At 39.6% G+C, this 12,163-nt stretch overlaps 1 protein-coding gene across 1 annotated transcript in view; it reads left to right on the forward strand.

Moving 5' to 3' along the window:
• The first annotated feature begins 6 nt into the window (after positions 1-6).
• RHPN2 (rhophilin Rho GTPase binding protein 2) overlaps positions 7-12,163 on the forward strand; it is a 28,205-nt gene continuing 16,048 nt past the window's right edge. The window contains exons 1-3 of the mRNA XM_085303761.1: positions 7-72; positions 7,967-8,082; positions 11,027-11,155. Coding sequence (XP_085159887.1) covers positions 13-72; positions 7,967-8,082; positions 11,027-11,155 — 305 coding nt within the window. The 5' untranslated portion in view covers positions 7-12. The remainder of the gene's footprint in view (positions 73-7,966; positions 8,083-11,026; positions 11,156-12,163) is intronic.

Raw genomic sequence — 12,163 nt, forward strand, 5'->3', positions numbered from 1 at the left:
GCTCGCCCGGAGATGACGGACGCCCTGCGCGCCCCCGGCCGCCCCCCGGCCGCGGACAGCTACTTCCGCAAGGTGGGAGGCGCCGCGGCCCCCGCGGGTGTCGCTGACCCGTCCTCTCATCCCTCCCCGCTAGAGCAGTCGCCCCGCGCGTGTAAGCCGGGGCCGCCCGCGGAGCCTTCAGCGAGCGTCGCCGTCACGCGTGGGGTTTCGGCGCGGGATCCGCCTCGCATTTCATGGGGGGGGGGGGGGGGCAGTGCCGCCAGGCGGCGGCTGCGGGGGAAGCGCCGCGCAGGACGCGCGTGTGCGGGGCCGGCGGGGCGCGGGGCTCCCGGCGGCCGAAGGAGCGGGCAGAGCTGCGGCCAAGCCGTGAGATCTCGTGAGTAACCGCTTCGTAGTAGCCCACAGCAGGAAATTAAGTGTGCCAGAGTTCTGCCTGTTCAGTGTTTTCCCAGCGATGCAGTACTACGTGCTTGCTCACGGGCTGTCTTGATGTTGGGCACGCTAGTAGAACTTGACAAACTTATGAAAAGTCCCTTTAAAAATAATTACAATAATCTGTTCCACTTTTTTGGTACCGATAAGAGCTATCTGAAGTTAAATAGCCAAGTTGTGCTTCATAAGTCATAAAAGGAAGATACCTTCTGCATTCAGACTTAAAGGACTGGATTTTTTCCTCAGTTACTCTGTTTTATATTAGGGATAAGTTCACTGAAACGGCATTGCATCACTGTAAACTCCATACACTGAAAAGGAATGAAGTTAGTTTCTCATATGCGAAAATACAATGTTTTAAGATCAATTTTATACCTAATTCTGAGCATCTTTCCCACTTTTGAATTACCAGTTCCTTAAACCAGTGTAAAGTGGATACAGACGTCTAGGGCAGGGTCAGCCATGGTCGCAGTGGAGCAAGGAGACTTGTAAGATTTATCTAGCTCAGATGTGTTTTAATGAAGTTGTAAACTTCAGATCAGGCTAGATGCTTAAAGCCTTCCATCCCTGAAAGTAAAATGTGAACAGCAAACCAGTATTCCTTGTTATACATTAGTTATATGGTCTCAAAGATCAGAACTTTCATTCCCAGTAAGTAGTTCCAGGAAAAAAAAACAAAAAAAAAACAACAACAAAAAAAAAACCTTCTAGAGTCTGGAATAGATTTAAACCGTAAAGTGAACCCAAAGAAATCCTCAGGACAGAGTATCTTTAGTTTAGGCCATACATGTACATTTGAACATGCTGGATGATTTCGTGTAACTGAAACTAGTGATTGAACTGCTCATGTGTGCCCACGGGCTTTTTGTTTTCCTTCGGAAAGGGTTTCTTTGTATCCCTGTCCCCTCCCTCCCTAAATCACACTATTYGTTTCCCCTGAAAGGATCTGAGGGTTGGTTTATCAGATTTGTTTGTGCAGAATCACATAAGTTCCCAAGGCTGTTCCTTGTATTTTGAGATCAAAAGACGCTTAATTAATTGACCTTTTTGTTCTACAGGCTGGGAGCAAGGTGAAAACACTTTGCACTAGTACTGCTCACAAAAGGGCTTCCAAGCATGCTTTATTCAACGAGCTTGTCTTACATACTTTGCAAGAATATTGTGAACAGACAGTGAAATTTAATCCTGACAACAGTTTGTACAATATCCACTTGCTTTAAACTTTTGACAGTTTCTTGTGATGGATGGGTTGGTATAGGAAGTATGCTCTAAGTTTCTATTGTGCTCTTCTGTGTATTGAGCTCTTTGAATTCTTTAATACAGTGCATCAGAAAACAACCCTCATTATCCCCAAGATGCAATAGCTAAACTACTTATTTACAGAAAAAAATATATATATAAAAAGGAGAAGATTCTGTAAAACCATGACTAGCTTTCAGTAAAGGGCTATGGTCAGAAATGGGGAAATAGAAACATGATCCTGTTTCCTGCTTTTCCTCTGTTGGTGCACTGCAGAGTTGGGCTTGCTACAGGTGAGAGTCTCGGCTGGGATGGGCGGCACCATCCCGCTGACTCCCTCTCCCTGTTCTCTCCCCGCAGCAGCTCTGCRGAAGCTGCTTCCTCTTTCCCTTACCCCATCTCTCTCTATTCTCTCCTTTCTTCCCAGGACAAGGGCCCCTCATCTTTGTATAAGCAGAATGTAATTGTCCTTAAACCTACAAGATGCTTTSAGCTGGCTCTGAAGCCTTCTCCGTTTTGTGTGTTTCCCTCCCTCCCCCTTTTTAACCTGTTTTTAAGGAACCTGCAGCCACACAGAGTATATGCATCTCTGTCGATATGACCCCACTCCTTTCCCCCGTACTCTACCCCCCAAATCCTTTTGAACTTTTTGATTAGCTGCAGCTAAACTTGTGAGAAGGATTTTGTTTTTTTAAGAAAATCCATACAAGTTTTCTGAAAAGGGCATGGTAAGGTGTAAGMAGCATCCTATTAAGGCTTTCTGTCATAGAAAAGATGGAACTTCTTACTTTCTGGGAAAATAATGCCTCAGGAAACTGGTCCTGCTACTGTTCTGTTTATTTCAGCCATCACAGGCTGATAGCTGAATTTGGTCCGTTCCCTGGTACRGTACCAGGGCAAACTGTACCTGTATTCCCGAGTGGCGTCAGTGCTGTTGGAGCACCAGCCTCTTGCCTCTTCTTCCTCTGGACAGATTTACACATTTTCCCCACTATTACTGGCTGCTACCTGTGACAACAACACAACAGCTAAGCTTATCCYGTAGGCTCATCTGATTTCTGATCACAGTGCCCCCCCCAGCGAAAGGGTATATGGCCAGTAAATCGTGACAAGGCTAATGATGAAACCAAAGAATGATTTGTCTTGAAAGTAGAGCAAGGCTTTTCAAAAATAGATTTTTTTCCAACAGTCTGGTACTGAAGTCTGTAAGTGAAGCAAGTCTCTCCTTGCGTGCTGTTCTGCTTACCTGAGATGCTTCTTCCACCTTTAGGGAAGTTATTCTTTAAGCCTGCAATAGCCCTTTGGATTGCTTAGGCTGTCTGACCTCTTACTGTTTTTCAGTAACTTTTGAGTTATAAAAAAAAAAAAAAAAAAAAAAAGAGAGAGAGAGAAAAGATTATTTTCAAGCTCTTCTCTCCCTCCTTGTTTTTTTTATTGCTGCACACCACCCCACTAAACCAGTATGTTTTCACAGAGTAAACATCTCAAGAAATGAGCCAATATACAGAATTAAGACATTAATAAACCTGCAGTCATCTAGTCACAAGGTTCAGGGCTTGCACAGCCAGTGATCTGTTAGTCAGGAGGACTGAGATTTCTGTGGGTGGGTAGGGGCAGAGCAAGGAAGAGACTTCTATCTACTTCTGTCTAGTATGTTTTCCCGCCTTGGTTTATTGCCTTGTAACTCCTTATGCAGGCTGTAACTCTAAGTTCTCAAATCAGTCAGAAAGTTGCAACAGATTATAAGAAAAAGCTTTAGTCCATTTTCCAAGCTCACCCTTTCTGTAGCTCTCCAAGCCTTTGCTGGTGTTGCTGGCACCAGGTCCTCCATTTGATTTCATTGCGTAGCAGTGCATTGTGCTACATACAGCCAGAGCAGTAGGGCAGCTGCCTTCATAAATCTTTATATTCTGGTTAGCTTAATGAGGATGCTTGTTTTCCTTTTCCCATTCTTAAAATTTTGACTTGATTTATGAGACTAGGTGCTTATCCTGTAGACCAAGCCAATGAATCAGCACATGAAGTAAAGAATGCTCTAAATCCTTTAGAAAGGAGGACAGCATATATTAGTCCTCCTTGCCAGAAGGAAAAACTAAAAACAGAAAACAAGCAGTTCTGTGAATAGAGCAGAATCAGGCTCAAAAAGATGGTAATAGGTATTGTAACCTGCCCATGAATCAGCACTTCCTTTCCCCTCCTTAGCTTTTGGGATTTATTCTGCAGGGCTTCCCAAATGTGGTTAATGTATCAGTTTACTAACCTGCTACACCTGTGCTGCCACTGGGGTTTTGCTAATGTGGCTCTTTTTAAGTCATTAGTAGCCAGGCAACTATCAACATTAGCAGTCACAGGAATATTTATTTGCCTATTTGTTTTCTTTCCAATTGTCTAGCTAGCACCAAACAATGTCGTGATGATTCACAGCCCACGTCACGCTTTATCCACTCATTATATACAAATTTAGAAAGTCCTAAAACTGAACGTAGGACTTCATATGAGACTAAGAATCACCTGAAACTCGGTTCATGAAGAAATAGATTCCTCTGACACAATTGTAATTTTGCTTAGTGAGCAGTGTGACAAGACTGATTATTGTATATAAAATATGTATTTGAAATTTAATGTAACAAWTAGTTCTAAAAGTTTCTATTAATCTTTATGGCCAGGCACTTAAAACTGTAAAATACTTGTTCATGGCACAGTTAGACCAGCCTCTAGAAGACCAGATCTTCCTCTGAGGGCCCCTCACCCTGTTTTTAGCTTCAGATAAAACATCAACTATTGAAAGACTTGTAGTGTATGTATAGCTACAGTTTCAACACTGAACTGACAGAAACGTATAAGGAGCTTTAACTGTACTAGTAGAAGAAGGTAAGGAAATAAGCAAATTGAATATTTTAGTAGGACTTAGAATAAGTTCTCGAAATATGGCGTGAATCATGCTATTTATAATTTCTACTGCAGCCAAGGAAGTTACCTCCATAAGTTAAGTTACATGCATTTAAATATTTAGAGGGTATGGCCATTTGCGTACAGTACAGGGCTTGACAAGCAGCACAGGTCGTACTGGCTGGAAAGGAATGTTTTATTTTAAGAAAGAAGGCACACCCAGTTTCAACTCTGTGTCACCTTCAGACAGTGTGTGGCTCATTTTAGAAGTTCAAACCACTGCTTCGTAAATCATACTTACGTTAACTGGAAATACCTCCTGTGATTGCTCATTGCTTGACAAATAGTCATGATTTTTCTGTGCCTCACAACAGGATTTCTGATGTTTTCTGACATTAAAAATGCTTCTTTTTTGAAATAAGATCTTCCTGGCAAAACACTGCCCATCAACAGCTAACCTGCAATCCCAGACTACTGGCTTGCCTGAGCCACCCTTTCTGCCTCCATGTAATCTGCAGAACAAAGTCTTTCCAGATCCCACCTGAGCGGGAGCTGGGGTAGGATGCAGCCAGTCAGCCACTGCCAGCCACCTCCTATTTCTGCTTGGATCCCTGCGGTTAAGCAGACTGTGTTTGGTCCGAGAGACGGCAAGTCATGCTGAAATTCCACAGGATTCATGCTACAACTGTTTGCCAAATAAGTGTGCAGGGGATAACATTTATAGACTTAAAAATAAAATAACAGTGGGATAGCCTGCCACCTGCGCTCAGGCAGTAATTCTAGTCAGAGATGCGCAGAAATCCTATTGGAATTGTTTGCATGCTCCGTTGCTACCAAACATGCTGGCCATGCATAGGTCAGCCTTGATCAGGAGATGCATGTTTATTTTTCTAACACCAGTGTGTTAATTTCTTCCCCAAAGATATTTAACTACGTACATAAAACATGGTGCAAATCTATAACTCATGTCATATGGGTCCTGCCTTTGATGATGATACATAATAAAACATAGCAGCTTCCTGATTCCGTAGTTCAACAATGCTATTCAACAAAACGGGAAGAAATAAAGTAACTAGTTAACCAGACTAGGTTTTTAAGAGCTTTTATTGGTTTCGGACTGAAGAATAATACTATTTACACTTTCAACATTTCCTAAAATACAGCTACRTTCTTAGGGGTGAAGAAAGGCTGTAAAACTGGTAGCTCTGAGTTTATTATTTTAATTATCTTCACAGTAAAGTTGCTCAATTTCACTTTTTYCCCCCTTCAGATTACAATATAAGCTTAAATCACATTCTCTTCTTGGTCATTTTTGCACCTTCATTAGTAACAAAGGTTCTTTTGTTGTAATTTAACATTTTTACTGATAATATATAAGCCAGGTTAAAATCCAGTTTACTCTCCAAATTGTCTTGACTCTGCAGAGAAATCAACAGTAATTAAATGAAACATCTAACACCCTGTTGATGAGAAATGAAGATAGTAGGTGTGGAAGCCACTGTGAAGTCTGGCTGCCTGGTATTGTAATGTACTGAACATTAACATTCTTGGGATTGTCTAAACATGGAAGTGCAAAACGCCGTCTGGGAAAGGGAAGAAAACAAAATCTTCTATACAGAAGAAAGCAAAACTTAGCTCTTATTCGGACCTGTCTCCTAAATAACTTTTAAGTATATGGAATTTATGCTTTACACAAGAAGGGGAATCTTTCCCAGACTGCGTATTTCCCATAGTGTTTCCTGCAGATACTGATTATTTTCACTGGCCTCTACACAGGCTTCTGCCACCATTTTCTTAGCAGCAAGATTACAATAAAGAGTTTAAGTATGCCAGTGAACCCTAACTAGCTGAGTGCCCTTGTTCTCTGTGCAGGAGATCTAAAAAGCAAGGATTTCCAAAAGGTCAAACATGAATGCTTTATAGGCCTTGAGAAGTAAATGCAAAGACTTTTGAACTGAATCTTGATCAAAAGTCCACTGAAGTAAACAAAACTATTGAGCTTGGTGGTGTGGGAATCAGGTGCCTGATCTTCCTAAAAATTTTCCCAGAAGTGGAACGGAAAGGAAGTATTTGAATGATGTCATGAAGCTTGCTTGGGACGCGGGAAGGGCAGGGAGTTCTAGAAAGCAGCAGCAGCTTTACAGAGCAAATGAAGACAACAGCAGGGAGAGGATATGTTTAGGAAGGATGCTTGGTCTAAGCTGTAGGGAAGGAAGTTGGAAGAAAGTATTGCAGACCTGTGCAGGGGTACAGAGAATGAAAGGACCAAAGTGAGGATTGAGTATTTGAGCTCAATGCAAAAAGCAAGAGGAAACCATTGGGAAGGTTCAAATAAAAAATGACTCATAGAGTGAAAGGAGAGACTTCCAACATGAGAGAAAAGTTATACAACACAAAAGGGGGGGAAAAAAGCAAAATGAGAGGAACAGTGGCAGCCCAGAAGAAGAAATGGGCTAAGAGCAGAAAACAATTTGCAGGTATAAAACCACGCTGTACCTTTAGTTATGCCCTGTTAATGTCTCTGAATGTGTATAAAGGAGCATAAAGGTTTTTTTTAATAGTTAAAAGACTACTTTTAATCTGAGATGAATGAACGAAACGGTAAGAAGAAAAACTAATGGGTGGACAATTGGGTGGACAAATCATTGCACCTGGCATTTGAACATGTACAGATGAGATAACTTATTCATGTTTCACATTTCTTGTGCAGCATACAAAGATAATGTTGGGTTAAGGCAGTGTAAATTTAAAGATCTGAGAGCATTCCCTGTGCGTGATAAGAAGAGCTGTGCAGATAAACAGTATTGTGCCAGAAATACGTTTTGGAGAGTTTCTGAGAGGAATCCAGGGAATGAGGGGTGGGAATTAAACTGAAGGTCTAAGTACTAGCAACAGAAGAAATCCTTAATTTTTAAAAAATCTGTAAGCAGTGGTGTCGCCAAAACCTGCTTTCCCGCTTTTTGATGGAACTACGTTTTAAGGATGTGTATCTCCCAGTATGGAACTCAGATTATTTTGCAAAAACTGAGCAGGATTTTGTGCTTTAACATATACTGTTTTTATGAAATCTGTAGGAAGTTAAGAGCACTCTGTTAAATTTGGTTGTAACTGAACAACAGCTTCAAAAGATTGGGAAGAACAGACTGGCTTATGCATGTACGGTCACACAAGCCTTAAAATAAATAATTGTTGCTTGGATTTTAATGTAAAAAGTTTTGTTCACACTATCTCTTTTAAATGGCCAAGTTGGGGAAAAGAAATACTACCGAACAATCGTTGTTACTGATGTCAGTGTAGTTAACCTGTGCACATGCAGAACCTGCGTCTTTAAGTTCATTCAAACTCAGTGTTACTCACTTTTCAGAACCTTCCAACAACAACAAAAAATATTTTTCCTTGCTTCTAGGGATGTAATCCTCTTGCTGAGACGGGTCGAAGCAAACTACAAAATCAAAGAGCTGTTCTAAACCAACAGATCTTAAAAGCAGTGAGACTGAGAGCTGGTGCTGAAAATCTTTTACGGTATGTGCCTTCACTTACTAGCTGTCTAGCTAAAGCAACAAAATGGGTTTTTTAGTGTMTTAGCAATTGTTTTTTCCTCAGTCTGCCTAACTGCTCCCATAATGTGCCAAATAAATTGCTGCTGGATGCTTTGTGAATATCCCTGAAGCTTTTAAGCCCTAGCTCCATAGAACCATTACCTGCTCTAAAGTGCACTTTCAAAGCCACTGTATTGTAGCAAACAGGCAGAGCAGACCGTCTTACACTGCCTTGTTTGATCAGTTTTATTGTTAGTGATAATGACAAGTGAACCTTACTGAACATAGTAAGGGGTCTTTTTCACACTTTAAGTCAAATAATGGTCTGATCAGTATCTGATTGCCTTTTCCAAGTTTCTTTAGATGTGTGCTCAGCAGTGGAAAGGAGTATCATTTCCCCTATTCCATGTGGTAGTGATATAGGAGTAGCAGGATAGCACAGGTCTAATTTGAGCTGCGTTACAGTTGGCACCAGATTCTCATACAATTTGAGGTATCTGGAAGAGACTTTGCCCTTTTTCTGTAACGGTTTGTCCACAAAAATGTCTTATTTAACATGCATTGTTTCTTACGTAGCTGTCCCCATAGAAATAACCTTATATTGACCTTGTCTTGAGGCTGTTACATCTTGTGATTAACTGCTTAGCAAACAGTCATGTAGTTTTCCAACAATCCATCCCCTCTGTTACCCAGAACTGTGAAAATCTCCCAGATCCTCATCTGCAGTAGTCTTCTATGGTCTTTGTGTCTCTGCCACTGGAGAAATATGGTTTTGTGGCGATTTTCAGTCTTCAGAGATAAAAATCCAGTTGATATGCTTTCCTTAGAGAAGTGAAAATTGTTCAGATGAATTTTTATTTTCTTAAGCTTGACATTGATARGTTGCTTTTTCCCTGTCACCTGACTTCCTCTCCACTCTTAGCAAGAGAGGTGGTAGATTCAAAGCTTATGTAAATCATTGTAGTTTTAGCCTCTGTGACTGATTTAATTTTGCTTTGTTTTCCAGTAATTGACTGAGGAGTAAAGCTTTAGRTCTTTTTGTATTCATGCAAACTTCTTATATGTGCTTTTGAAGGTGAACACTAGTCAATCTGTAGATGATTCTGCATGTCAACTTGGAGGTGTTCCAGAAAAGCTACAGAGGCCAGCAATAGCTAAACTGAACACTGATTACTCTAACATTCAGCTTAAAGGTGTGCTGAAGTTGGGCTTCTGAAATCAGTATTAACTGCTAAAATACTGAGGTTGCTATTGAATTGAGTGGGAAATACACTAAAGGACCAGACTTATTTCTAAGTTTCTAGAAATCTACAATGAAATTTTACCTGTTAAACTATTAAAATTTGCAAGTTGCAAGTTCTTTGAAGTTAGCCATTTTAAAAGTAACCTGACCACTAGATGAGATTTCACATGACTAGATATATTTACTGTCTCCTAAAAGAAAGCATAAATAAATGAAACTTTCAGATTCTACTTGGATTTTATCAAGTTTCAAAAGCAGCARATCAGTCATTGTCTACCAAGAACCTCCTGCAATAGGACTTGAAGAAAAACTGGAAATGCAGGTTCCTTTACTTTTACCTGAAGTGCAAATAAATGCGAACAAAATGAGCTAGGCTTGCAACAAACAATCCACATTGTGCAAAGACTTTCTGGAACCTCTGAAAGTCACCCAGATGGTAGCACTGCTTAATCTAGCCAGTGTCAGATGTCCAATAAAGTACRGCACAAAAACTCATAGATAACACCTTTATAATATGAAACACAAGCTTAGAGCTGTAGCCTTGAAATAACAACCAGTTCTTCATGAAAACATTCCATAAAAATGGAGGATGTGCCAAGTGGAGACTAGCTGTATGAGAAGTTTATTCCTAAATATTCATAAAGTTTAATTTTAGTATGAAATAAAATGAAAGTATATGAAAAAGGCTGCAAACTTAAAAATATTTATTGTCTAATGATTTAGATGCTCTAATATAGGGATACAGTATCTTATGCCTGGATGCAGATCAATGTTTTTCATCTTAAAATCATATCTGTGACTATAGATAACAGTTTAAGTCTCTTGAAAACAGCAGTATTTTATGGAGAATCAGGTTAGAATTAGGGAGATATATACATGTCTGTATATATATATGTGTGTATATATACACATACATACATATATATATGTATGAATGTGTGTATGTATATGCAATACACACATTAAAATATGCAAATAAGAAATCACACAGCAATGCTCTGGTGTTTAAATACCAGTATCTGCTGTGCTGTAGCAGCAGTCCAAAAAGTTGTCATGTAGATACACGGCATGTCACATGAATGGCAAAGGAAATAGAAAAAAAATCTTATTTGAGTCAGAAAAAATAGAATTATAGAGGAAATTGTATTGTATTCCACTGCAAGATTATTATTTTTTAACCTACATACATGGTTGTAGAGTATTCTGGAATAACTCTTTGAGRATTTTTTTTTTTCTTAATGGCCCTACCAGCTATCTGAACAGATCATTAAGCTATTCAATTAATAAAACAAGGGACTCTTTTTTTRAAAAAATACATCCTGAAATCCCCTGCCTTACCCCCATATCTTGTTTGAAGAAAATAACACACAATCCTAAAATAGAGTAGTGACTGTATTTAAGATGCTTTTGTTTTGGCAATTAATGTGTCTTAAAAAAAAAGTTTACCCCTAATATCACACCAAAAGAATCAGCACACAGCAAACCACCTAACTGTCTGCATGCCATTATCTGGAAACTTCACAGGTTCTGTCTTGACAGATTCTGAAACATGAGATCTTGTGTCATCTCTTAAGGGAAAAAGTAATCTTAAAAATGCTGAGAATGCTAGCAGGGGGGTCAGCAAAGTTGATGTGCAGCTCCTGTTCTTTGGCACTGAAAAAGTTGTGTCTCTTTCTCTCTGCAGAGCTACCACCAACAACAAAGTACGAGAACAGGTACTACTGGAACTGAGTTTTGTAAACTCAGACCTGCAGATCTTAAAGGAGGAATTAGAAGGACTTAATATCTCAGTAGAGGTTTATCAAAATACAGAGTAAGTGGAAAGCTAAGTTACTCCATTATCAACAAGCACTCTGTTTATCACTGGAAATAAAACTGTTGCTAGGTAAATGTGAATGCTGGACAATAACTAGCTGAAAAACAGAGAACTTGACAGAGAACATGTTTGGTGGTAGATTTGTTGACTAAGGGTTAGTCCGCATATTTGTCTTTCTCTTAGGAAAGGTATGTTGTGCTAATCCTGAGATACTGAGTTCCTTTGTGGAGRTGAGTGCTGTAAGAATTGAAAGCTTGTGAGCTTTGTGGGAGATGCATGGCACCAAGAAGAACTTCCAGGATTAGGCTGGGTAACTAGTTCCGTTCATTTTTACATTAATAAACCTAGCAATATAGTATCTGTTCTCAAATGCAATGCATGCAACAATCCTCCCTTTAGCTAGAGAATAAAAGCAACAGCACTGCTTTGGAGGTCAAAGCAGACTTTAAGAAATCTTTAAGGTGTGCACTCCAGCGATAGAAGTCCATGAATTAGCTGACTGAAAAAGAGAAATATGTAGTAGATGTAGTTTAAGTTAGGATTGCTCCAAAATGTTATTCTGACTCTAGAGAGCTTGAAATGAATTCCTTAAACATCAAACTTTGAAGTTAAAGATTATTCATTTCCTGAATACTGCTATGATTTCTGCCAGTTAGATGTCTTGATGCACCTAAAACTAAGTATTTAATATTGAATTAACTTTAGCAGCTCAAGACACAAATGTGCTTCATGGGAAGGTGGGTGTAATTTTGGGCCCTTATTGTTGATCTCAGAATGAGGTAAGCTTCTGGCTGGTCAATAAAGAAATCTTAAGACAGAGGGGCTAAACACATCTCCAGTGAAACATCTTTCAGTTTAATGCTGACTTAATCCAAAATAACTACTTTTTTTTTTTTTTTTTAATCAAATGAAACTTATCCCATTTTTTTTAATGGTAAACTTTGACACCTCTCAATTTTTCTGATGAGAAAATGCTTTTGTTCAGAATTTTACTGGTGTTCACAG

Source organism: Rhea americana, unplaced genomic scaffold (genome assembly GCF_003343005.1).
Source record: "Rhea americana isolate MKP2758 unplaced genomic scaffold, rheAme1 scaffold_20, whole genome shotgun sequence".
NCBI lineage: Eukaryota > Metazoa > Chordata > Aves > Rheiformes > Rheidae > Rhea > Rhea americana.